This window comes from Odocoileus virginianus, chromosome 9 (assembly GCF_023699985.2).
Source record: "Odocoileus virginianus isolate 20LAN1187 ecotype Illinois chromosome 9, Ovbor_1.2, whole genome shotgun sequence".
NCBI lineage: Eukaryota > Metazoa > Chordata > Mammalia > Artiodactyla > Cervidae > Odocoileus > Odocoileus virginianus.
Window position 1 is genome coordinate 60,319,217 of NC_069682.1, and position 25,018 is coordinate 60,344,234.

General features: G+C 49.6%; 1 protein-coding gene and 1 non-coding gene across 2 annotated transcripts in view; one reads left to right on the forward strand and one right to left on the reverse strand.

Moving 5' to 3' along the window:
* LOC110137577 (fer-1-like protein 4) overlaps nt 1-18,450 on the reverse strand; it is a 40,795-nt gene extending 22,345 nt beyond the window's left edge. The window contains 25 exon segments of the mRNA XM_070472574.1: nt 1,828-1,989; nt 2,078-2,195; nt 2,577-2,749; nt 2,871-2,980; nt 2,983-3,004; nt 3,228-3,358; nt 3,507-3,621; nt 3,623-3,664; nt 4,787-4,939; nt 6,737-6,853; nt 6,927-7,014; nt 12,894-12,994; nt 13,378-13,498; nt 13,594-13,759; nt 13,936-14,044; nt 14,422-14,777; nt 15,649-15,835; nt 15,921-16,103; nt 16,212-16,381; nt 16,656-16,740; nt 16,820-16,882; nt 17,163-17,294; nt 17,398-17,420; nt 17,423-17,457; nt 17,995-18,450. Of these exon segments, the coding sequence (XP_070328675.1) occupies nt 1,828-1,989; nt 2,078-2,195; nt 2,577-2,749; nt 2,871-2,980; nt 2,983-3,004; nt 3,228-3,358; nt 3,507-3,621; nt 3,623-3,664; nt 4,787-4,939; nt 6,737-6,853; nt 6,927-7,014; nt 12,894-12,994; nt 13,378-13,498; nt 13,594-13,759; nt 13,936-14,044; nt 14,422-14,777; nt 15,649-15,835; nt 15,921-16,103; nt 16,212-16,381; nt 16,656-16,740; nt 16,820-16,882; nt 17,163-17,294; nt 17,398-17,420; nt 17,423-17,457; nt 17,995-18,203 (3,171 nt within the window). The 5' untranslated portion in view covers nt 18,204-18,450.
* Nucleotides 11,884-11,990, forward strand: LOC139036902 (U6 spliceosomal RNA). Its single transcript, XR_011489756.1, has one exon. It is a non-coding gene; the product is annotated as a U6 spliceosomal RNA (small nuclear RNA).
* Nucleotides 18,451-25,018: the final 6,568 nt, after the last annotated feature.

The window sequence follows — 25,018 nt, forward strand, 5'->3', positions numbered from 1 at the left end:
ACTTGGAGAGGAGGGAAAGGCCGCAGCAGAGACTGGTGAGAGAACAAGGCAGCTGAATGTGCATTTGAAGTCCACAGCCTCACTGAGTTCTCTCTGGTGAGTCACTCACTGCCTTCCCAACCCACTCCCCAGCTAAAAGGGGGACACAGTCCTGGATTGGAAAGGCTATTGTATCACATGGCACAACAGATACAAAAGTAATATGGAGCCTACAAAGTACTATCAGAAAGGTGAGGTTGTTGTTATTATTATGTAAAGGAGAAACACTCAGTTTGCTGATATAAATTTAGAACCACAAGATTATATATACCCTTTAACTCGGAAATTCTGTTCTATCAGTGGATCCTGAGTGGGGAGGAGGAACAAATTATAATACTCTATTGTTGGTTTTATTTTACATATATGTGACAATCACAGCACAAAAGAGAGAGAAATGGAGTTATAATAGAGCAAAGTATTTTTATTTTACTGAAACTAAATCAGTATTAATCTGAAACAGATGGTGAAAAATCAGTATGCATACTGTAATCCCTGAAGCAACTACTGAGTAAATACCAACTAAGGAATTAAAGTAGTATACTAACAAATATCTATTTAATACAAAGGAAAACAGTAAAGGAGGAACAAAAAATAAATGAAATGTATAGAAAACAAATAGCAAAGTGGCAAAGGTAAATCTAACCATATCAGTAATAACATTAAGGACTTCCCTGGTGACCCAGTGGTTAAGAATCCACCTGCTAATGCAGGGAATACATGTTCTATCCCTGATCCAGGAAGATTCTACATGCCGTGGGGTATCTAAGCCCGTGTGCGGCAACTACTGAAGCCCAAGTGCCCTACAGCTCTGCAATGAGAGAAGTCACTGCAATGAGAAGCCCAGGCACCACAACTAGAGAGTAGCCGCTGCTTGCTGCAACAAGAGAAAAGCCTGCTTACAGCAACGAAGACCCAGTGCTGCCAAAAATAAGTAAATAAATATTAAAGAGCCTTTATTTCATTGGCTCCTCATAACACACTTCTGTCCCTTTTTCAAACAAACAAGCAGACAAATCAAAGCTCAAATCAGACAAGTGATTTGACAAGCACTTAAGTGACACTGCCAGAATTTGACTCCAAGTCCGCACTACAGTATGGTAATTACAAATTAAGCAAAGAATATATTTATCTTTCTAACCCCTGGCGTCTCAGTTTCCTTCAGACTCACATTTCATGACTTTTAGCTAATCCACTCAATCAATAGAGCCAACAGAGCATCACCAGTTCATGGATTAATCCAGGGATCGGCTAATCATTGCCTGTAAACCAAGTCTAGCCTGTTGCCACTTTTTGTAAATAAAGTTTTCTTGAAACAGTCATACTCATTAATTTCCTTGTTGTCTTAAGACTGTGTATAATAGCAGAGTTGAGTAATTGCAACTGAGACTGTATAGCCCACAGAGCCTAACATCTTCACTAACTTGCCCTTTATAGAGGGGCGTCCCTGGTGGCTCAGTGGTAAAGAATCCACCAGCAAGGCAGGAGACACAGAAGATGTGGATTCAACCCCTGGGTTGGGACGATCCCCTGGAGGAGGAAATGGCAACCCACTCTCAGTATTCTTGCCTGAAAAATTCCATGGACAGAGGAGCCTGGCGGGCTACAGCCCGTGGGGTCACGAAAGAGTCAGACACAACTGAGCACCTGAGTACACACAGCACATACACCCGTTATAGAAAGCCTCGTGACCCCTGGATTAGTCTAATACACCCAGCCAGGAAGTCACCATCTCACTGCCCTATTCCATTTCTCAGCCCAGCACTTCTTAGCCCCAGCCCACGTTCTCACCACCGTCAGATGCTTGACGAGCTCGGTGAAATTGGGATTCTCACGGTGACTGGCCAGGACCTCGGACTCCGCTCGTCGCCCCGCCACCTCCAGCACCACCTGGGGCTGCTCCACCTTGAACAGATGCACGCGGCCAAGGCCCCTGAGACCACGGAACAGTACCTGGAGTTGGGAAGTGGGAGATTCAGGGGCCTGGACCTGACTGAAGGACACCCAGATGGGGGGAAGGCGGAGAATGCGAGGTCACTACCTCAACACGGAAATCCCTGAGCACCAGGTGCACGTGGGGCTGCAGGGACAGGTGTCCAGAGAGGGGCTCAGCCAGGAGGGTCAGGTCCTGGGGCTCCACATCACTGGGCACTGAGGGCGGCAGGGAGATGAGGTCAGAGCTCAAAGGGGAATCAGGCAGGAGGAGGGGAAGTCTAGACTCAGGGTAAAGACATGGAGGACTGCTGGTGAGATAGAAATCCAGAGGAACCTGGCAAGGCTGGATTGGCAGGAGGGGGTTGTCTCGAACAGCCATGTACAGGGAGAAGATGGGTGTCTGAGGCAAGGGGATCAACCCATAGCCTGGGTTCTCTGGGGCTGGAGGCCCGGCAAGGTGAACCGAGGGAAGGTCTACTTGGAGTGTTCCCTGGAGTCAGGAGGTCCAGTGAGGTGGCCCAGGACAGACCTGCAGCCCGCATCCTCCTAGAGGAATTGCAGGAGCGGTCCACGGGGTGTCCCAACTAGACCCCAGCACTCTGACCTCAAGCCCGCTACTGTAGTCCAGTTCAGTGAGCTCAAAGGTGGTGATGAGCTCCCCCACTGCCTGGGGCCCCTTCCTCAGGGGCAAGAATGGCAGTTCGGGACGTTGGTAAAGGTCCTCCATCAACTTCACCCTCGGGGCGGCCAGCGCCCTGCCCAGGAACACATGGGGGCCCTGAGGGGAGCAGAGCAGTGAAGACAAAAGTAGAAGAGGCTCAGGAACCCAGACAAGGCGCATTGAGACGAGGAGAGGAGGGTCCTTGGGGGTGGGAACCCAGGTGGGGCCCAGGTCACACGAACTTATTGTGGTCAAAGACGTTGACAATCACTAGTGGGGTCTCATCCTGCAGGTGCTCCCTCCTCCTGTCCATGATCAGCTGATCAAACACCAAGAGTTCGCCCCACGGGGGCTCAGCTTCTGCTCCAGGACCTTGAGGGCCATGCAAGGAGGGCGGTAACAGCGGCTAGTGTCAGGAGAACCCATCACCCCTAAGACCCTCTGGCTCTACACCACCCCCTAAATCAGGGCAATCTGATCCAACATCCCGACCTGAAAATAGAGGGCAGAAGAGAGACTGGAAGCCTTGGAAGAAGCTCAGTTCCCATCCACCTTGTCTCCCAGTGCCCCTCCACCACCCACCTCCCAGCCCAGCCCTTCCCCACGTGGTCTGGCACTGCATAGAGATGAGGACTTGAGCAAAGGGGTCCGAGAGCCCACTGTCATCTGCTGCCAGCACCCCTCGGGCCTGGTACAAGTGGGCCCGGAGCTGGAAGTAGCTGAAGTCTGGGGTGTAGGGAAAGAAGGAGCAGTGTGGGCTCGGGGACCACTGGAGCCCCTGACGTTAGACCCCTCCGAATCCCCAGCTGAGCATCTAGCCCCACACCTGGGGCAGATGGAGAGCCAGCCCGCCCGCCTCATGGCCTGCACTCACTGTCCCGGTACAGGCTGTGGGGCAGCCCAGCTGAGGGCTCAGGCAGCAGGTCCACGGGGAGCTCTGCAGTGCAGGCCGTGGCTTGCTTGCCCAGCCCTGGCCACAGGAAGAGCTCCATCCAGCTTGGCACAGACCTCACCAGGGGCTGCCCCTGGTGCCTGTTGTGGGAGGAGCCATGTTAGGGCCCCACCTCTTACTACCCCTGCGAGACCAATCCGCTCTCTGTATTCATCGGATCCCTAATCCAAACAGCACTCCCTGGGGACCTCCCTGGTGGTCCAGGGTCAAGACTCTGCACTTCCAATGCAGGGGATGTGGGTTCAATCCCTGGTCAGGAAACTAAGATCTTACTTGCCTGGCAGTATGGCCAAAATAAAAACCAAACAAAAAAACAGAGAGCACTCCCTGTACCTGAGCCTCTTCATGCCCTCCCCCTGAGACTCCATCATCCGTAACTTCCATTCCCTGGCCCCCCTGCCCCAATACTGCCAACTCCCATGCCCCAAACCCCAGACCCCAAACCATGAGGTCTGCACTCCGCTGCCCCACACTCAGCCCTCCGTCCCCTCATCCGCAACACATGCGATTCCCTGTCCCTTACCCAGAGATCACAACTCTCCACCAGGGACCCCTGCTGATGTCTGTCCCAAGGACACCTCATTTAGAAACATTCTGCCCCCAAATCAGCTGGACTTCTCGGGAACTAATTAGTCCTATTTTCATAACCTGGTCCATCTGTCGGGCCAGAAGAAGGAAGTCCATGCTCAGGATTGACAAGATTTGCTGTTTATCTCACATCAAAGTTCACCTGGGTAAAGGCACAATTTCCTTAGATAATTAAGAGTTTGGTATCCTTTTCTAAATTTTTTTGGCCACATGGCACAACATGTCATATACTTTTTTTAATAATAATAAATTTCTAATTGAAACATTTTAATTTTTAAAAGTTTAAAAATCAAATTTAAAAGTTTTCATTAAAATTTTTGACTAAAAATTTTAATTAAAAAAGTTTAAAAAATAAAATAAAGAGTTTTAAGGGAATTCCCTGGCGGTTCAATGGTTAGGACTCTGCACTTTCACTGCCAAGGACAAGAGTTCGATCCCTGGTCGGGGAACTAAGATCCCACAGGCAACGTGGTGAGGCCAACAATTATAAATAAAAAATAAAGAGTTTGGGGTCTCCTACTGTGCACCATGTGGCTCCACCCCAATGCCTGGGCTACCCTAAGAGCCTCATCCCACTCCAACCCCCAGCACCCTCAGCCCCCAGGACCCCTCACTGTGAGCAGCAGGCTCTGGATCTTCCCACAGTCCCGGCCCCGTTCCTCCTCCACGACAGAGAATAGCACATCCTGGGCAGGAATCCGGGCCCAGGCCACACGGCGCCGCACACTTAACATCCAGACCAGCACACCCAGGAGGGGCGACGGGGGCTGCAGGCAGAGAACTGGGTTACAGCGGTGAACTTGGAGTTGAGACCACCTGCTCCCACAGCTTCCACTGGATGGACAGGCCAGAAGTCCATCTCCAGCCCTGATCTCCCTCCAAACCCCAGGTCCACCTGGCCCCCTATGTCCTGGACATCTCTCCCCTGGATGCCCTACCCCTACAGGTCTGACTTTTTTTTTCTGGTCTATTTTTTTTTAAATTATGTTAAAATACACAAAACATGGGGTTCCCTGGTGGCTCAGGTGAAAAAGAATCTTCCTTCAATGCAGGAGAACCAGGTTCAATCTCTGGGTTGGGAAGATCCCCTGGAGGAGGGAATGGCAACCCACCCCAGTATTCTTGCCTGGAGAATTCTATGGACATAGGAGCCTGGTGAGCTACAGTCTATGGGGTTGCAAAGAGTCAGACATGACTGAGCAACTAACACTTCCACACTTTCACTCACACATAATGTAAAATTTCCCATCTCAGCCACTGCTAAGTGTACAGTTAGGTAGGACATTCACATTGTCGTGAAACTATCACTGTTGCCCACCTCCAGAAGCTTCTTCAACTTTCTTCATCAGTAGGACTGACACTCTGTAGCCACTAAACACTAACTTCCCATTTTCCCCTCACAGCCCTGACAATAACTATCCTACCATCTCTCTAAGAATTTGACTACTCTAGGTACCTCATTTCAGTGGAATCATATGTATTTGCCCCTTTGTGATTGGCTTTTTTCATTTATCATAAGGTCTTCAAGGTTCACCATGTTGGAGCATGTGTTAGCCTGATTTCCTTAGTTTTCCCTCCTCCCAACTTGATTTCTCTGAAGTGTTCCCCACCTCTCCTTCCACTACTCTGCTTTCCAGCTGTGTCTTTGCACATGCTCTTTATTCTTTCATACTTGCCAAATTCCAACATGCCCTTCAAGATCTGAGACCAAGGACTTCCCTGGTGGTCCAGTGGTTAAGCATCCACCTGCTAATGCAGGAGATGCTGGTTCGATCCCTAGGTTGGGAAGATCCCACATGCTGAGGAGCAACTAAGCCCATGTGCCATAACTTCTGAGCCCACACTCTAGAGGCCATGCTCCACAACAAGAGAAGCCACTGCAATAAGAAACCCATGCACTGCAACTAGAGAAAGCTGATATGCAGCAACAAAGATCCAGCCCAGCCATAAATAAATGCATAAATATGATTTTTTGAAAAAAAATCTGAGACCAATATCCAACTACTCACTCTTTGACCCTGAGGACCTATTGGTTCCGGTCGTCAAAACTTTTTGGAATGACTGAGCTTCAGAGTGGAGCAGAAATGGCTTTGAAGTCTAACTCTGCCACTTAACCAGCCATGACACAGTGGATCCATCACTTTGCTTTTTTAAGCCTTAGTGTCTGCACTTGTCAAATGAGGTACATCTTCCCACGGTTGTTGAATTACACAGGATAACACATGCAGATACTTAGCAAAGGAAACTTCCTAAAAATGTGAATTTCCTTTACCCTTCCCATGTGTTGTGTTCAGAGCTTCAGACCAGGGAAGTCATGGCAAGGAATGTACTCTGAAATCTTCTTCCAAAGAGATCCTGGCTGTTCCCTGCATCCCTGCTGGGTCCTAAAATATACATCACCCTTAGCTGCTCCAAATGGAACTTGGTCCTCTATTCAGAGCAATGGATCCTACGGCCAGGCATGGATCCACAGGACTAATGTTAGGTCAGTCCTACCCAAAGGCCCCTGGTAAGCTTAGGAGAAAGGGTATTCAGGGTCAGGGAATGGATGGGTAAGGCATTACCTCCTGGGCCAGAAAGCGCAATTTCAGCAGGAGCTTCTTGGCCAGCGCCACTTTCTCTGGCACGTTTCTCTGCCTCAGGCCCCATAGGAGCCGCAATCCTTGCTTTGCCAACAGGTTCTGAAAAGTCAGGAAGAGAACATGAGTGGCAGGTCTCTGCTGGGTTCCCCTGACCCCCTTCCCTAGACCATACCAGGCTATACACCAGCAGTTTCCCTCGGCATCGATCCAGGGCGTTGGGCTGGGTCATTGTCCTGCGCTCAGCACCGTGGCAAAATTGTCTTCATGAGCAGGGGCAGGCGTGGCAGTCAGGAACATTGTCCGTTAGGGGCCACCTTCCTCAGAGCAGTCTCCCACACCAGCCTCCCTCACAGCTCATCTCAGTCTTGTTCGCAAACAGGCAGCCTTGGGGCTTCCCTGGTGGTTCAGTGGTTAAGAATCCGCCTTGTAATGTAAGGGACGTGGGTTCCATTCCTGGTCCAGAAAGATCCCACATGCCGTGTGACAACTAAGCCCATGCACCACAACTACTACTGAACCAGTGTTCTAGAGCCCACGAGCTGCAACTACTGAAGCCTCCAGGACCCATGCTCTGCAGCAAGAGAAGCCACAACAACGAGAAGCCTGCACACCGCAGCTAGAGAAAAGTCTGCAGGGCACTGAAGATCCACCACAGCCAGAAAATACAATAATCTTTAAAAAAGAAAAGTAACAGCCCTGGGGCAACCCAGAGGGATTGGGGGAGGGAGGTGGGGGGTGTTCAGGATGGAGGGACACGTGTGCATCAGTGGCTGATTCATGTTGATGTATGGCAAAAACCACCACAATATTGTAAAGTAATTATCCTCCAATTAAAACAAATTAATTTTTTAAAAATGAAAAACTAACAGGTATCCTTCCTCAGTTAAGGATGGCTTCTGTATTTGGACCATTTCCCAGCTCATCAAGGCCAGCATCACTTTGGAGCCCTACAATGTACTATAAATTAACTATTTACTGCCCTGGCTACTCAGTGTAACCCAGGCCCAACGGCATTGGTATGACTTAGTTAGAAACATAGAATCTCAGCCCCACCCTGACCTGCTCTGTCAGAAGTCTGCATGTTTATACTCGGAGGATTCAAGTGCATATTAAAGGCTCACATGGGCTGTACTTGACAGTTCCAACACAGACTAAAGATAGTTCCAGCAATGCATGCCCAAACCAGGTGCATGAGTTCCAATGACTGCCCCACCCTATCCGTCTAAAAGCAAACCCTGCTTCACTTCAAACCTTCCAAGGCTCCTTCACTGCTCTTTCTCTCACTCACATTCCACATCAACCCATCAGCATATCACTTGTTGTTGTTGTTGTCCAGTCACTGTTGTGTCTGGCTCTGCGACCCAATGGACATGTCATATCACTTAGGCTCTACTTTCAAAATACATTCAGAATCTGACCACTTTCCTCCTTTCCCAGGCCAACCCAGGTCCAAGCCACCATCACTTCTCACCAAGATTACTGCAATAGCCACCTAGCAGTTCTCACTTCTTCCACTCTTACCCTCTGGCCTACAGAATGTTCTCAATACAGCATTCCAAATGAGCTTTTTAATGTTTTTCAGACCATTTCACTCCTCCCCAGAAGTTTCTCATCTCAGAGTTAAAAACAAAATACTTACAATGGTCTTAATGGGGAGATTTCCCTGGTGGTCCAGTGACTAAGACTTGGCACTCCCAATGCAGAGGGCCCCGGGTTCAATCCCTGGTCAGGGAACTTGATCCCACCTGCTGCAGCTAAGAGTTCCCATGCCACAACTAAAGACCTCATAAGCCAAAATGAAGATAGAAGATCCTGCAGGCCTACTAAGACCTGGTGAAGCAAAATAAATAAATAAAAATATTTTTAATGGCATAAAAGGCCTTACATGCTCTGTTTCTCTTTAGTTCCCTGTCTTCATCAAATATTACTCTCCCCTCAAGCTCAACCCTACAGTCACACTGGCCTTTTTGCTCCTCCTTGAATACCCCAAGCCTATTACCGTCCTCAAGGCCTCTTATTAGCTGCTCCCTATGCTGGAATGTTTGGCCCTAGACCTTCCCATAGCTCATTCTCCCCTTCTTTGTTAAGGGTTTTGCTCAAATACCTCTTCACAGACCTTCCCTGGTCATCCCATCTCAACAATCCCTCCTGCTTTCTCCATCTTCATCTCTGCTTTTTCTCTCTCTCTAAATAGAATGTAAGCCATGGCAGGGACTTCATTTTGATTACCACTGTATCCTCAGGGCCTGGCACCTAATAGATGCTCAAGAAATACTTGTTGGGTTAAGTAAAATGATTTTAATCCATGGAATTTGGGCCCCTTTTTTACCCCCCCTCAATGATTTCTTAACTTTTTATTGTGGAAATTTAAATATATATACATATTATATATATATATATATATATATATTATATATATATATATAAAATAAGTGACTCCAAGGATTTTTCACCTAATTCTGCTCCCAGAGCTTATCTCTTTAACTTATAATGCTCTTTACTTCAAGACTTCTACTGGCAGACACAATCTGACTGACAAGGGTCAAAACTGCACTTGCTTCTTAAGAAACCTGTATGCAGGTCAGGAAGCAACAGTTAGAACTGGACATGGAACAACAGATTGGTTCCAATTGGAAAAGGAGTACATCAGGCTGTATAGTGTCACCCTGCTTATTTAACTTATATGCAGAGTATATCATGAGAAACGCTGGGCTGAAGGAAGCACAAGCTGGAATCAAGATTGCCAGGAGAAATATCAATAACCTCAGATATGCAGATGACACCACCCTTATGGCAAAAGTGAAGAAGAACTAAAGAGCCTCTTGATGAAACTGAAACAGGAGAGTGAAAAAGTTGGCTTAAAGCTCAACATTCAGAAAACTAAGATCATGGCATCCAGTTCCATCACTTCATGGCAAATAGATGGGGAAACAGTAGAAACAGTGGCTGACTTGATTTTTTGGGGCTCCAAAATCACTGCACATGGTAATTGCAGCCATGAAATTAAAAGACACTTACTCTTTGGAAGGAAAGTTATGACCAACCTAGATAGCATATTAAAAAGCAGAAACATTATTTTGTCAACAAAGGTCCATCTAGTCAAGGCTATCTAGAAAGCTGAGCACCGAAGAATTGATGCTTTTGAACTGTGGTGTTGGAGAAGACTCTTGAGAGTCCCTTGGACTGCAAGGAGATCCAACCAGTCCATCTTAAAGGAGATCAGTCCTGGGTATTCATTGGAAGGACTGATGCTGAAGCTGAAACTCCAATACTTTGGCCACCTGATGTGAAGAGCTGACTCATTTGAAAAGACCCTGATGCTGGGAAAGGTTGAGGGCAGGAGGAGAAGGGGACAACAGAGGATGAAATGGTTGGATGGCATCACCAACTAAATGGACATGGGTTTGGGTGGACTCTGGGAGTTGGTGATGGACAGGGAGGCCTGGCGTGTTGCAGTACATGGGATCGCAAAGAGTCGGACACAACTGAGCGACTGAACTGAGCCAAACTGTATAATTTTTAAAACTTCACTTATTAAAATTGCTACTGATTAAAAATTGACAAGAGAAAAATATCTTCTTGACAAGATTTAGATCCACAAAACTGGATTCAGGAAAATTAGATCTGGTAGAAATAATGTGTGAGCGGCATACACACACACACACACACACACACACACACACACACACAAAACCACACTGGATAAAGCTATAAAAAGTGAAATATTATATGAGTAAATCTTTCATTGAAATTTCCCTGCTGAAGAATAATTTTAGTAATAAAATAACTAGGACTTCCCTTGTGGCTCAGATGGTAAAGAACCCTCCTGCAATGCAGGAGGAAACAGTAACCCACTCCAGTATTCTTGCCTGGAGAATTCCATGGACAGAGGAACCTGGCAGGCTACAGTTCCATGGAGTCACAAAGAATCAGACACGACTAAGAAATTAAAACTTTCAAAGAAAAAATCAGTGAAGTGAAAATAGAAATAGTTTCATTGCGTCATATAAAAAATCAAGCAAGTAATTAAATTGGATTAAATATGGTTGCTCTTTTGGAGACATAGAGAACATAGACAGAGAAGAGAGCCTTACAGTGAAGCCCAGGGACACAGTACATGAAATTTGTAACATTCAGAGGTCAAGAAGATAGGGAACCAGCAAAAGAGAAGAGAAAGAATGGCCAGGGAAGCCCAAGGAAAACCAGGGACATTGAAGTCAGCAAGAGAGTCTTTCAAGAGGAGGGTGGGGTCAACTGTGTTCACCTCAGTGTTTCACTGAACTGAAAGGTTGACTGAGATAAAGAAAGAAAAGTAACCATCAACAACCAAGTCTTTAGCCGAGTTCTCCTCTTCCTCCCTCCCTCTAAATGCTGGAGCTTGCCAGGTCCCTGGAATTTTCTTTTTTCCTTTTTTTGCTCTCTAGATTATCTTATCCAGTCCCATCTCTGTATTAACACCTCCCAATTTTACATTTTAAGCTTTGAACTCTCCCTAGAACTGAACTCATAGCTAATAGCCTAACAGACATATCCATTTATAAGTGTAACAGAAGTCTATCTCAGGGACTTCCTTGGTGGTCCAGTGGCTAAGACTCGGCACTCCCAATGCAGGGAACCAGAGTTTGATCCCTGGTCAGGGAACTAGATCCCACATGCCACAGCTAAAGAATTCACATTCCTCAACTAAACATCCCACATGCAACTAAGATCCAGAGTAGCCAAATAAAGAAATTAAATTAATATTTTAAAAACAAAAGTCAGAGTTAACAAGTCCAAAAATGAACTTTTGACATTCTCTCCCCTCCCACCCTCCTCTCATTTTCCATAGCTCAGTAAATAGCACCATCTACGTAGTTATTCAAGTCAAAATCGCAGGAGTCATTCATAACTCTTCTCTCACATTTTCCAAGTCCCCTAAGACAATTCATTAGTGAGTCTTGAGATGTCACTTTCACAAACCCATACTGCCCTTGAATCCAGTTCTATCACTCTATTCATCCTAGATTCAATTCAACCATCACCTCAGTTACTACAAGGCCCTCTGCTTTCTCTCATATCATCCCTCCCCCACTGATTCTTTTTAGGGATAATTTAGAGCATATCCCTTTTCTTTCAAAATCATCAGTGGCGTGCTCGCTTCGGCAGCACATATACTAAAATTGGAACGATACAGAGAAGGTTAGCATGGCCCCTGTGGAAGGATGACGTGCAAATTCGTGAAGCATTCCATATTTTTAGGAAACCAAATCTGAAAGAGACACGTGCACCCCAATGTTCATCGCAGCACTGTTTATAATAGCCAGGACATGGAAGCAACCTAGATGCCCATCAGCAGACAAATGGATAAGGAAGCTGTGGTACATATACACTATGGAATATTACTCAGCCATTAAAAAGAATTCAGTTGAATAAGTTCTAATGAGATGGATGAAACTGGAGCCCATTATACAGAGTGAAGTAAGCCAGAAAGATAAAGACCAATACAGTATACTAACACATATATATGGAATTTAGAAAGATGGTAATGATAACCCTATATGCAAAACAGAAAAAAGAGACACAGATGTACAGAACAGATTTTTGGACTCTGTGGGAGAAGGCAAGAGTGGGATGTTTCGAGAGAACAGCATCGAAACACATATATTATCAAGGGTGAAACAGATCACCAGCCCAGGTTGGATGCATGAGATAAGTGCTTGGGGCTGGTGCACTGGGAAGATCCAGAGGGATGGGGGGGTGGGGGGGTGGAGGGAGGTGGGAGAGGGGATCGGGAGGGGGAATACATGTAAATCCATGGCTGATTCATGTCAGTGTATGACAAAAACCACTACACTATTGTAAAGCAATTAGCCTCCAACTAATAAAAATAAATGGAAAAAAATTTTTTTTTAAATCATCAGTGGCTCTTCATCTGAGGAACTGGAAGATGTGTGGAGATTAGTGGAGAAGGGGTAAGAGTTTATTGAAGGGGAGTGGCCTAACATCCAATAATTTCCATCAAGTTCCCTCCACAATCATCTCCTCACTCCTGTAAAGTGCTGATCAGACTGCAGCATCCAGGGTCCTTGGGTCCAGACAGCTATCATGGGTTTCCCTTACCTCAGAGTCTGCAGCAAGGAAGGGGAGGCTCTCCGCTCACCTGCTGCCCGCCACCAGCTCTTCCAGTGCCTGCTTCAGCCGTGTGCAGGCCCCAGGTCCTGGCCGGCGCTGCAGAGTCTCAACCTCCTGCAACCCCTGGTCCTGTGCCAAAGGGAAAGGGTCAGACTCCACCTCCTTTAAACCACACCCTCATCCCAAGGCCCCGCCCACTCACGAGTGCTCCTCTTGGCCCCACCCTTCTTTGTCGCCAACTAATTCTGGGTTCAGTTTCTCAAGCACTCGGCTGGCTCCACGGCTGTGAGTCCAGGCCCCCAGGAGCTCTACTCTTGTTCTTCCTGGGTCCAACCGTTCTGAATTCCAGCCCTCCCACAATTTCTGGCCTTCTCAGCTCTCCCGGGAGCTTGCACCTGATGAGGTGTTGGGTAACCCTGGTGCTTTACCCATTAGCTCCCCTTCATAGGTCAGGGTGTCCCGAATGCGCCTCTATCCTGGCCTTGCCCTGTGAGCACCCGCCTTGCTCTCACCAGCCTCTCGGCCACTCTCCGCACACAGTTACTGCTCTGCAGACGCCACAAGTGATTCTCCTAGCGGCTCCACACGCTCACACAGGGCTTGCGGTGACGTAGGGGCAAGCAGAAGTAAGGCCTGGGCAGGATGCAGAGGAGCAGAGTCTTCGAGGGGCAGTCCTAGGCTGCTAGGAATCCCCCAACGCCTTCCTTCCAGCCACCAGGAGCACTCACCCACTGCCATCCATGGGCTCAGGCCGCTGAGCTGGGGTTCCCAGCTCCTCCTCCTCCACTGGCCCGACTCCCATGTCTGACTCCAGCAGGAGCTGTTCCTCCCCTTCTGTGTCCTCTGCTTCCTCCCCTGCCCTGGACCCTTGACTCTTTCTTCGACCTGCGTCACCTGCCCGGAGCCACAAGGGTCAGTGGGTACCAGCCTGAGGGTTCCCTCCCTCAACCTCTGCCTCAATAGTTAAGTCAGAGCCCACCCCTTACTGAAGGTTAACTGTGGCCTAAGTCTGGAACGAGAGTGACCACCCTCAAACCCACTGCCCTTAGGGCTTTGGTTAGGTCTCACACCGATGGATATCTCAAAGCTGATGGGCTGGGTGGCCATGGCCGGGTTGATCATGGTGGCCTCGAAGAGCACAGCGAAGAGCAGGAAATCTTCACAGGGCGCCAGGGCATTCTGAGAAAGGTGGGTCAGGATGGAGTCAGCCCCCACCCTCCCAGTTTGCAGCCTGGACTAGGCTTGGTCACAATGCCCACAGAAGGACATGCAACGAAGGCCTAGAAGATTCGCTGCCGGTATCCTGCTTCCCTCCGCCCCTTGTCCCAGTTCATCGGACCTGGGACTTAGTCCTCTCTGGCTCATCTCTGAGTTGTCACCCTCCTCTTTCCATGTGTGTAATATACATAGGAGCACATGTGTACACACACTGCAGTCTTCACCCAAGTCACCAAGTTGAGACACCCCCCTGCCCCGGTGTTTAAAGCCTGGGAGCCGGGTACACACTCCAGAGCTGAGAGTGTGTACCCGAACCCCTTACTAAACTTCAGCCCCACCTCTGGCAGTGGCAGCAATTCTTCCACTTCCACCTCCATGGCACTAGGAATCTCAGGTGCATCAACACTGGAGCTGGCACCCCGGTGCTGCTGTATCCCTGTAGGAATCTGGCCATGCCTGGCTTTCTTCTTTCCTGTGAGCTGAGACAACCTGGACCCCTGTGGAACCTGGGGAGGCTCGGGTTCAGTTCTCCCTTCCAACACTTCCATGGACACGGCCACCAGCAGTTGGCCTCGGAAATAAATGCCTTGGCCAACACCTTCATTGAGATTCTGAAAACCATCCTGAAGACCCGAACTGGGGGGTGAGCCATAGAGAGGTACCCAGGGTGGGCCGAAGGTGGGGTTAAACCCCGCTGTGGGGAGGTGAAGGGGACAAAAACAGTGTTTTGGAGGGAAGCGTGGAGCAGGTGGGTACTAGCTCAGTCTGTGCTAAGGAAGAGGGGTGTCAGATTGAACCTCTGGACTTCTGGAAGGAAAGCCTTCGAACAGCTAGGGGCCGAGAGCTAAGGACCAAGACCTGGGAGAACTATTTTTTAAAAACAACTATTATTTAGTTGTTTGCTTTTGGCTGCACTGGATCTTCGTTGCTGCCTACAGCCTTTCTCTAATTGCGGTGCTCGGGCTTCCCATTAGGGTGGCTTCTCTTGTTGGGAACACAGTCTCTAGGGCGTGGGCTTCAGTAGTTGTGGTGCACCGGCTTAGTTGGCCCACGGTATGCAGAATCTTCCCGGACCCGGGATTGAACCCATGTCCCCTGCATTGGCAGGAGGATTCCCAACCACTGGACCACCGGGGAAGTGCCCTGGGAGCAGTTTGACAGGAAAGCCGCCCTGGGGGCGGAGCCAGAGACCTGGAGGTGGAGTCAGAATTGGGGTGGAGCTACAGGTGACCTGGTAAGGGTTGGGAGTCAACCGTTAATGTGGTCAGGGCTTGTTTTCCTGTAAGTAAATCTGTAAGAAGACCTGGGCTGCAGTGATTACTGGATATTCAGCTGTAATTAAGATTCTTGTCAACAAAACCAAACCAAGGGTAGGGTCTGTAGTCTAAGGGCGACAAGTGGGACTGTGAAGGGAGGGGTCGGCTTGGAGCGAAGTAGTTAACTGGCATAGACCCGACTTTCTAAACTGAGCTGGGTCGGGAGGATGGGGTTTGCAGTCGGGGGCGGGACCCTGGGCAGACAGGGCCTGGGGAGGAAGCGCAGCAAGCTTGGCAGGATGCACTTACCCGCGCGGCCGGAATGCGAGATCAGTGTCAGGTCCAGCACGTGCGTGGCGAGGGCCGCATCTACGAGGGGCGCATCGTCCCTTGGCTGCAGACGAAGGCCGCGCGTTAGCGGCGGGAAGAGCTCCACGAAGCTCAGCTGCTCGTTCCACTCGGACGCCATGGTCTCACTGCGCACCGACGTCTCGCCCTGAGCGCCGGACGAAGACAGGCGGAGAGTGGTCAGTGCGGATCTGGGCCTGGGCCTCCGCCGATTGGGGATGGGAGGGACTTACCCGCTGCTCCAGGAAAGACATCCGCACGTAGGGGTCCACGGGAACGCGCTGGCCCAGCAGGGCATGGGCCAGGCTGCCCAGCAGCCTGGGGCGCAGCGCCGGAAGCCCCTCCGCGCGGTACACGCGGACTCTCAGCCGCGCCCACGGCCTCTCCACTGGCACCCGACGCGGCAGCAATAGGTTCTTAGGGGAGACGGGCGCTGAGGGGCCCAGAAGCCCGAGGCTCGGCCCCTCTCCTCCGCATCCCGGAAGCCTCGCCCGGTCCTACTCTTCCCCATCCCCGCCCCCCACCCCGGCTCACTTCTCGATGTTCGAACTGTGGCCTGCGTCCGGTGGTGGCAGTGGAGGGGGCAGATCCCCGCGTGCCCTCACGGCCAAAGTGACCTTGACGAAGCATTTGGTCCCGGCGCAGGTGTCCCGGGGGTCATGCAGTGGGGCCCATTTCTGATAGAAGTGGCCATCTGGGAACAGAGGAGTGGGCCCTGGGGTCACGCGGCCCGGCGGGATGCGCAGGGTGGCCGTGGAGGCTGGGATTAGAAAGTTGGACAATGGCCGGGGTTCAAGTCCGGCTCAGTAGCGAGGAGCAGGAGTGCGTGCCTGCCAGTCAGCCGTAGGAAGAGACTGCTCCTTACACATTAGTACACCGGGCTCGGTGCCCAGCGGGCCCGCTTCCCTTGTCCACGTAGAGGAGTCTCAGTGACGGCGCGGGGGTGAGGTGGGGTGGTGGTTCAGTACCTGGCTGGTCGAAGATCATGCCCAGGTCCATCCTGAAGGTGCCAATCCGAGTGGCCATAAAGGGAAGGGCCTGCCAATGGAAAGCCTGGGGAAAGGTGGCGTTAGTCTGGATCCTTAGCATCTGTCCTTCTCTGATGGCAACCTCTCACCCCTAACCCTCTCACCGTGATTTCCAGCAGCAAGTTCTGGAGGTGAAGCCGGGTCTCATGAAATTCAAGCAAGAAGTACTGGGTTGAAGTGGGGAAGCAAGAGAAGTGACAGCAGGTTATACGTGAAGGGTTCACACCCTCTGGCCCCTAGCCCTTGTAAAGAGAACGCCCTCTTTCCCCCCTTCCCCACTGCACCCCAATTCGGTGACCACAGCCTTTGCACCCTTTCCAGCACCGAGAGCTTGGCCCCAGGCCAGCCAATAGGCTCATTCCCCCCCAGGCCACGCCCCCTCATGCATAGTTCTTCTCCTGGGTCCCGCCCACTCTCTCAGGCTCCTCCTTCCCTGGTTGCACCCACCTCGCTGTAAAACGGGCAATTGGTGCCGCGCACCGTGGCGATCACTCGGCGTTGCTCTCCAACGCGCACGGCCACATAAGGGTTATTGTTGACTCCCACCAGCTTCTGGGCCTCCAGCACCGTGACCCCCACCTGAAGGGTGAGGAAGGGGGAGGAAAGTAGCCAACCTGCCGTGGTTAGAGGGAAGAACGTGTGTGGAGAGCCCAAGGTTTTGGGCCTGGAGGGAGAGCGGTACCTGGAAGTCCTGGGCCCTGGACACTGGAAAGGATCCCCGCAGGCCAGGCCTCGAGCTCGGCTGCAGAGAGGGGGTTACAGTCAGTTCTCACTTCACTTCCTTCCCCTCTGTACACACACTCTTGCTTGGTGCTGGTGCTGAGATTTCTCCCCCTAAATTTTTGGTTTTTAAGTCCTTCCAGTCTTGTCTGGCCTCCATCTCAACTCTACGCTCAGAATTCGACTCATTTCTGGAGCCCTAAAACCATTCGTTCATTCAACAAAGACTGATGGAGCACTTGCTATGCACCAACACTGTTCTAGGCACTGGAACGCTGCAGAGAACAGAAGAGGTTAAATTCCTTGCCCTCATCAAGCTGACATCACCTTCATGGGTTCCAGAAGCCATGTGTGAATCAGTGTAACTGCATGTGTGAATGCGGCAGTGTCTATGCCAAAGAGTGAATGACCCTTGACCTCAGGATATCCACTCCCCACCCATACCCTTGGAACTCTGTGTTTATGCGGGTGGACAGGCATGGGCCTGCAGGTATGAGCAGGTGAGGTTGACAGACACACTGGTAGGCTAGGGGAGCAGGTGTGCAGGGCTACAAGTTACCTTTTGAGTGGGCTGAACACAACGCCAGAAAGCTCCACATCAGGGTCATCGTCCAGCTCCAGCTCCAGCTCCAGCTCGTTGTCCTCATCATCCTGCTGACCTGCTCCTCGAGCTAGCCTGCCCAGTGCCACTGCCTGCCGCTCCAGCCAGGCCTCCCCAGGCCTGACAGGAAAGGCCCTCCAGGAACATGTCTGGGACCTCTCACCCATTTCTGGGCACCCATCTCTTGACGTCCCTGACTCTAGGACCCATCCTTGACTCTGAACCTGAGAGCCCTCTAATTCCAGAATTGACCCCTTATTCTAGGACTGATTTCTCACCCTGGAATTGGTCTAGTACTGATCCCAGACCCAGGAACTGACCTCACATCACTGGGTCCCAATCCCAAGACTGACCCTGTAACCCAGGTCATCCCCACATACTTACTCCAGCTCCTGGAAGCCCACATTGGGGATGAGCAGCTCTGAGCTGGGAGAAGGAGAAATGACAGGAGAGGGCCAGGTGTGACTACAAAGTTACAAACTGGGCAGCATGGATCCAAGAGTAATCACATCCAGCAGATCCACAGGGGAACTGGTTACCATCCTCCTTTACTGAGGCCTGCCTGGGCCTTGCTTAGGTGGGTGGGAGGTTTACCTGTCCCGAATGGGTGCTCCAAAACCCTCTTGTGCCCAGACTCTAGTTGCACCCTCTGAAGGCTGATATTTCAGGTCAAGTTCCACCTGGACCTAAAACCAAATCCACAGTGGGCCTCAGGCCACCCAAACTACCCTGAGGCTAGGAAAACCCCAAAGACAGTGCCTTTTACTCCACCTATAAACAGAGACCCTCCTGGCCCCATCAGTGGTGACTTTGGTTCCTCTCTGATTATTAATAGTAGTGGCTGAAAGTGTGAAATTGTTAGTTACTCAGTTGTTTCTGACTCTTTGCGACCTCATGGACTCACGGAACTGTAGCTTGCCATACTCCTCTGTCCATGGGATTTCCCAGGCAAGTGTACTGGAGTGGGTAGCCATTCCCTTCTCCTGGCGTCTTCCTGACCCAGGGACAGAACCCAGGTCTCCCACACTGCAGGCAAATTCTTTAGCATCTGAGTCATCAGGGAAGCCCCAATAATAGTGACTACTCATAAGCTATTAAGAACTTACCAAGTGCAAGTAACCTCTTGAAGGGGCCCAACACAACTCCAAAATTCTCTCATTGCTCTTGGAAATGCACTAATGTAGCCTTCACAGTTCTGCATGGTCTGGGCCCTGCCAAACTTTCCAGCTGCATCTCTTTGAGGCTCTGCTTTGCCCTGCACCCCAGTTATGCTATCTCAGGGTCCTGGGCTTTTGAATATGCTGGTTCTTCCACCTGGAACAGTCTCCCCTCCCACTTATTTAACTCCTATCATATCTTTCAATTCTAAGCTCAAGCACAGAGCCCTGAACCCTATATAGGTCACATCTCTCCCTTATATATTCTCCCAACCCCCAACAGCTATTTTGTAACATCCTTCATAAGCATTTTTACATTCATTTTTGTGAATATTCTTTTTTAACTTTTTTTTTTTTTTAACTGTGCCAGGTCTTTATCGCAATTCACAGGATCTTTAGTTGCAGCATCCGAACTTTTCATTATGGCTTGTAGCATCTTGTTCCCTGACCAGGGATCAAACAGCTCCCTCCCTGACTTGGGAGCATGGAATCCTAGCCATGGGACTACCAGAGAAGTCCCATGAATATTTGTTTAATGTTTGCCTCTCTCTGTAGATATGGAGGTCTAAGAGGGCAAGTCCTTATCTGGTTTTGCTCACCATTCAATCCTCATTGCTTAGAACTGCACTTGCTTGTAATCAGAGCGTAACAAATGATGGCAGGCTGAGTGAAAAGCTCGACATTTTGTAGGACTCCACATAAGGTAAGTGAGGAAATGACCTATAGAAGCTGAATAACTTGGCCAAGGTCTCAGATGGGAAGTGGAGGACTTGAGATTTGAACCCAAGTTCATTTCTATGAGGCTACGCTGACTCCCCATGAAACACCAGGAAAATCCACCCAGGCTCATTTTTGTCTCCGACAAGAACTGCACCTGGTACAGGGTCATGGGGCCAGAACTTCTCATCTTCTTCCCTTGCCACACCCCTGGTCCTCAGAGCTGAACCTGATTCTTGGCCCCAGGAGCTGTAATCCAAGACACCCTGACTCAGGGGCCGTGTTACCACTCCTGTCTGGGTCTGAGTTTTCCCCTCTGAGAAATGGAACCCACTTCTAAAGGGACCCTCAGGCTTGAGGGTGGCAGGCTGGGGGGCTGGTGGAGCTCACTGGAGACACATGCAGACTCTTGTCCACTAAGGCCTCCCGCAGCACCAAATGCCAGGCAGTCTGTAGCTGCTGCAGGGAGATCACAAGTGTCCCCAGAAACCTGGGGGTGCGGCATGAAACAAAAGAATGACCCAAGAGAATGGCCCCAAGGTCCCCCCTACCCCATTTGCATCCTTGGTTCCCCAGGCCTACCTACCTGGGGCTGAACACACGGCTGCAATTGACCACCTGAACAGACAGACACTCCCCAGCCACAGTGCGGCCAATGGAAGAGCTGGGAATAGGAAGAACCTTGTGACACCCAATGCTGGGCTGACACTGACCCGAAATCCATAGCCTATTCCAAACCTGAAGTAGGAGCCAACAAACTGAAAGCTAACTCCATGGCTGATCTCCTAAACCAGGAACCAGTCCTCCCCAATTAGGGCTGATCTGGGGCTATCAGTCAAGAACTAATCTCTCCCCAGCCCCAGGATGAACTCAGATGGGGTACAGATCAGCTTCTCTCCATCCAGAACCCAACCCCACTCACCTCACCGATATCTGCCTCTCGACCACAGTGAATTCTTCTCGTTTTCTGGGTAAAACCTACTCAGAATTGAATCTAGTCATTTATCATCTCCTCCCCCTATGCACACACAAATCATCTCTCCATCCCCTCTTGGCCCAGAGTCCAAACCCCCTGGACTCACCCTCAAAGAGCCATAGAAGATATGGAGGGAGGGAGGCAGAGAGATGGAAACATCGGGCTCAGGGACAAAGGAGACAACCTGTAGAGATGCCCAGAGATGAAGTGGGGGACCTGGGGAGAGGAGGGGCCAGAGCTCCCCATTTCTAAAATTTCTCAGAGCATCCCTGCAGATCTCACCTCGAAAGCTGAGCCTCACTTGTCGGTCATGGGTGTCTGGCAGCCCTGTTAGTCGCCGCACACACACAGTCAGAGCCATTGTCCCAGAGCCACTGGCTCTGCCTCTGCCCAACTGCCCTCCTGCCCACCTGAATTGCCTCTGACGCACTGGACTCACCCAACTGGTTCAGCAATTCCTGCCCTTTAGTCAAACACAAAATCAGCAGGCCTGGGGGTCACAGGTAGGGAGGGAGTGAAAGGACAGAAAGATAGGGGTAAGTAAGGTCCCTGTGGTCAGTTTAGTCCTTCCTGCCTGCCCCAGCTTCAGCCTCTGTCCTGCATTCTTATTGGCGGAGGCAGATGCGACCATGTGGGGATGGAGGCCAGGGGAGAGGGCTGGACCCAGTCTGGCCTCTGCTAGCCTGTGAGGACTCAGGGACATGGGGCCTCATGTTGTTCCCTGTTCACCTCTTAGTCAAGCAAATTAAAACAACATTTAAAAAAAAAAAGTGAACCCTCTAGCCCCCAGCACTAGAATGTAGGCACTCAAAGTATTTTTTGAATTAATGAGTGAACGTGCGTCCCTAGCTTGCATATAGCAGGTATTCAAAATGCTCCTTCTTTTTTTAAAGATTTATGTAGCTTTTTATTTTTATTTGTTGGCTGTCGTGGGTCTTTGCTGCTGCATGCAGCAAAGTAGTTGTGGCACATGGGCTTAGTTGCTCCACAGCATGTGGGATCTTCCCCAACCAGAGATAGAGCACATGTCCACTGCATTGCAAGGCAGATTAACCATTGGACTGCCAGGGAAGTCCCAGAACATTTCTTAACCAAAATCTTCAGGTCTACTGGTGGAACCATACATGGGAGTGTGCAAACCCTTGAAATTGTCTAAAATTTTGATCATGTGTGCATTTTTCTGGACATGGTCCTTCTAGCTTAGATTATTAATCCTGAAACAGATGTGAAGTACTTTGAATGAATGAAGGAATGACCGTGTCTCACAGTCTGAACCCATGAGTGACAATAACTCCGTGTTGAGTGCATCTCAGGGCCATTGGTGACACTGCCTATATACAGAATACATGCTGTGTCACCCCTGGTGAAGGGGGAGAGGAGGTGCCATCACAGAGGTGATTCAGGCATTTCTTCCAAATTGCTTCATGAACTCCAACACCAAACAAAGCCTAGATCCCCATCAGAGAGGAGAGGGTCAGGGCTACACTGGTCAGGGGAGGGAGGCCAGAGAGGCTTCCTTGAGGAGCGACTGCTTAAATTGGGCTTTGAGGACAGGAGTTCAGCAGAGAAGGGCATCCAGGAAGTGGGGAGAAATTAAGGTCATGTTCCAGGACCTATGATTTGTTCAGTTTGGCCAGAGTACAAGGAATGTATCAATCAGGTGGCAGCAGCAGATAAGAGGAGGCAGTCAGAGGAGCTGGGTCTTGCCAGTTTCTTGAACCAGACGTGGTCACTTCCTGTGCTTCAGCTGCTCCATCTCAGCACAGATTTCCCCTGCTGTCCTAAGGCAAAGTAGCAGAAAGCAAAAAAGCAATCACCCTAGGATACATCTTGCTATTGGATGTACAAAATAAATCTGAATGAAGCACAGATGCTCACAGACAGTTCAAGGCTATGGAGGCTTTATACTGAGATGCTGAGTTTGTAGTTCTTGGGGAAGGAACATGGCGGTGCCAGTCTTGCAGCTCTGGGTGCAAGCTGCCTTTGTAACAGCTCACTGGGAATGCTATTTTTGCTTTTTGCCTTTTTTAGTGAAAGTGAAAATCTTCAGGTTTCTTTTCATGAGCAAAAACCAGTACTAAAATAGGTCTTTTGTAAAAAGCAAGGGATAACTGTACTGAGGTTGGAGAGTCTCATTCTGCCTATTCCCCAGGTGTAACGTGCTCTAATGAGTTTTGGGGTCTATACAATACCAGACAAGAGGCATGGGTGAGTCTATTCCTAAGCAAGGCTACACTTCAAAGCTCCTAGATGTTAAGAGAGGGCTTCATCTCCCCATTTGACAGATGGAGACACTGGGACCCAAAGGAGGGTGGAGAGGGGACCAGAATTATTAGGTGTCACTGCTCTGGCCTTCTCTTCCCTCCCTCCCCTGAACTCTGTGGCATCTAGTCAAGCAAGGTATTTTTGCTTTGTTTTTTTTTTTTCTTTTTTAAAATTTATTTTATTTTTTTTGGCTGGATGGTGTCTTAGTTGCAGCACACCAGATCTTTCACTGCAGTTTGTGGGCTTCTCTCTAGTTGGAGTGAGAGGGCTCTATAGTTGCAGAGTGTAGGTTTAGTTGACCCATGTCATGTGGGATCTTAGTTCCCTGACCAGGGATTGAACCTGTCTTCCCTGCATTGGAAGGTGGATTCTTAACCACTGGGCCACCACAGAAGTCCCTCAAGTGAGTTATTGATGCCTCTGGAAGCTAACACAGGTGCCTCCTCTTTGGGTTGGAACACACCCTGGCTGGTTCTCCCTGGGCCTCGACCCTTTAAGAGCTCCTACATCCACGTCCTAACATTTCAACAAAAATAGGATGTGGTGGAAAGAGTACTAAGCTCCAGGGCAAGGTTTTGGAATTCCAACTGCTGTCACTCATTATGCGGTTTCCGGAAAATCCTTTCTCCTCTCTGGGCCTGGTTGCCCACTGTGTAATATGCGCAGGATGAACTGCACTGCTTTTCAAAGTGTGGTCTTTAATCAGGATCATACGTGGTTGTTAAAAATGCACTCTTGCTCCCACTCTAGAAATGCTAACATAATATCTCAAGGTGTGGCTGGGACCTGAATTCCAGAAGCCACTTTGGTACTACTCTGCTACACAGCAGGAATTTGGGAACATTTGGTCTCTTGACTGTGACTAAGTGTGATTCCTTTCTGTTCTAGGTGACTCAGATGGTCTGCGTGTCCGTATGGATACTGTTGTTGTTGTTTAGTCACCCAGTCGTGTCCAACTCTGTGCAACCCCATGGACTGCAGCATGCCAGACCTCCATGTCCTTCACCATCTCCCGAAATTTGCCAAGTTCTTGTCCATTGCATCGGTGATGCCATCCAGCCATCTCATCTTCTGACGCCCTCTTCTCCTTCTGCCCTCAATCTTTCCCAGCATCAAGGACTTTTCCAATGAGACCGCTGTTTGAATCAGATGACCAAAATACTGGAGCTTCAGCTTCAGCATCAGTTTTTCCAACAAGTATTTAGGGTTGATTTCCCTTAAGATTGACTGGTTTGATCTCCTTGCTGTCCTCGGGACTTTCAGGAGTCTTCAGCACCACAGTTTGAAGGCATCAATTGTATAAAAGAAAAGATATGGTGATTGAGGGGTACTGAATTCCCCACCCAGAAGAGATCACAGATCCCTGAGGTCAGAGTTTTCTGACCTGATGACTAGGATGAGAGGAGGAGGAGCCTGAAGCGTTTTTAGAGCAAAAGAGACTAAAAAGACTATTGAGAAGTGCCACATGGGGGTGATCCCTTGCCCCTTCTTAACATCTATTCCTTCATAGATACATGAGCACCTACCACATGCTACATTCCATGGGGTCACAAAGAGTCAGACACGACTGAGCGACTGACCCACTGAACAACACTACATGCTAGATAGAAACTATCTATCGAGGTGCTGAAAGATACAGTAGTGAACACAAGAAAAATCTCTGCCTTCATAAAGCTTACTGCTCTACTGGGAGTGACACGTAATGAAGAATGAAATAAAACACCCAAGTGCTAAGGGGAAAAACAAAGCAGGAAGGGGGACAAATTCTTTCATGTTAAGCACTAGTTTTAGACAGGGTGTTTTGGGAAATGCTGTAATGTCATTGCGTGCTTTAACTTGGGAAAGAATAAGGGAGACTGCCAAGGCT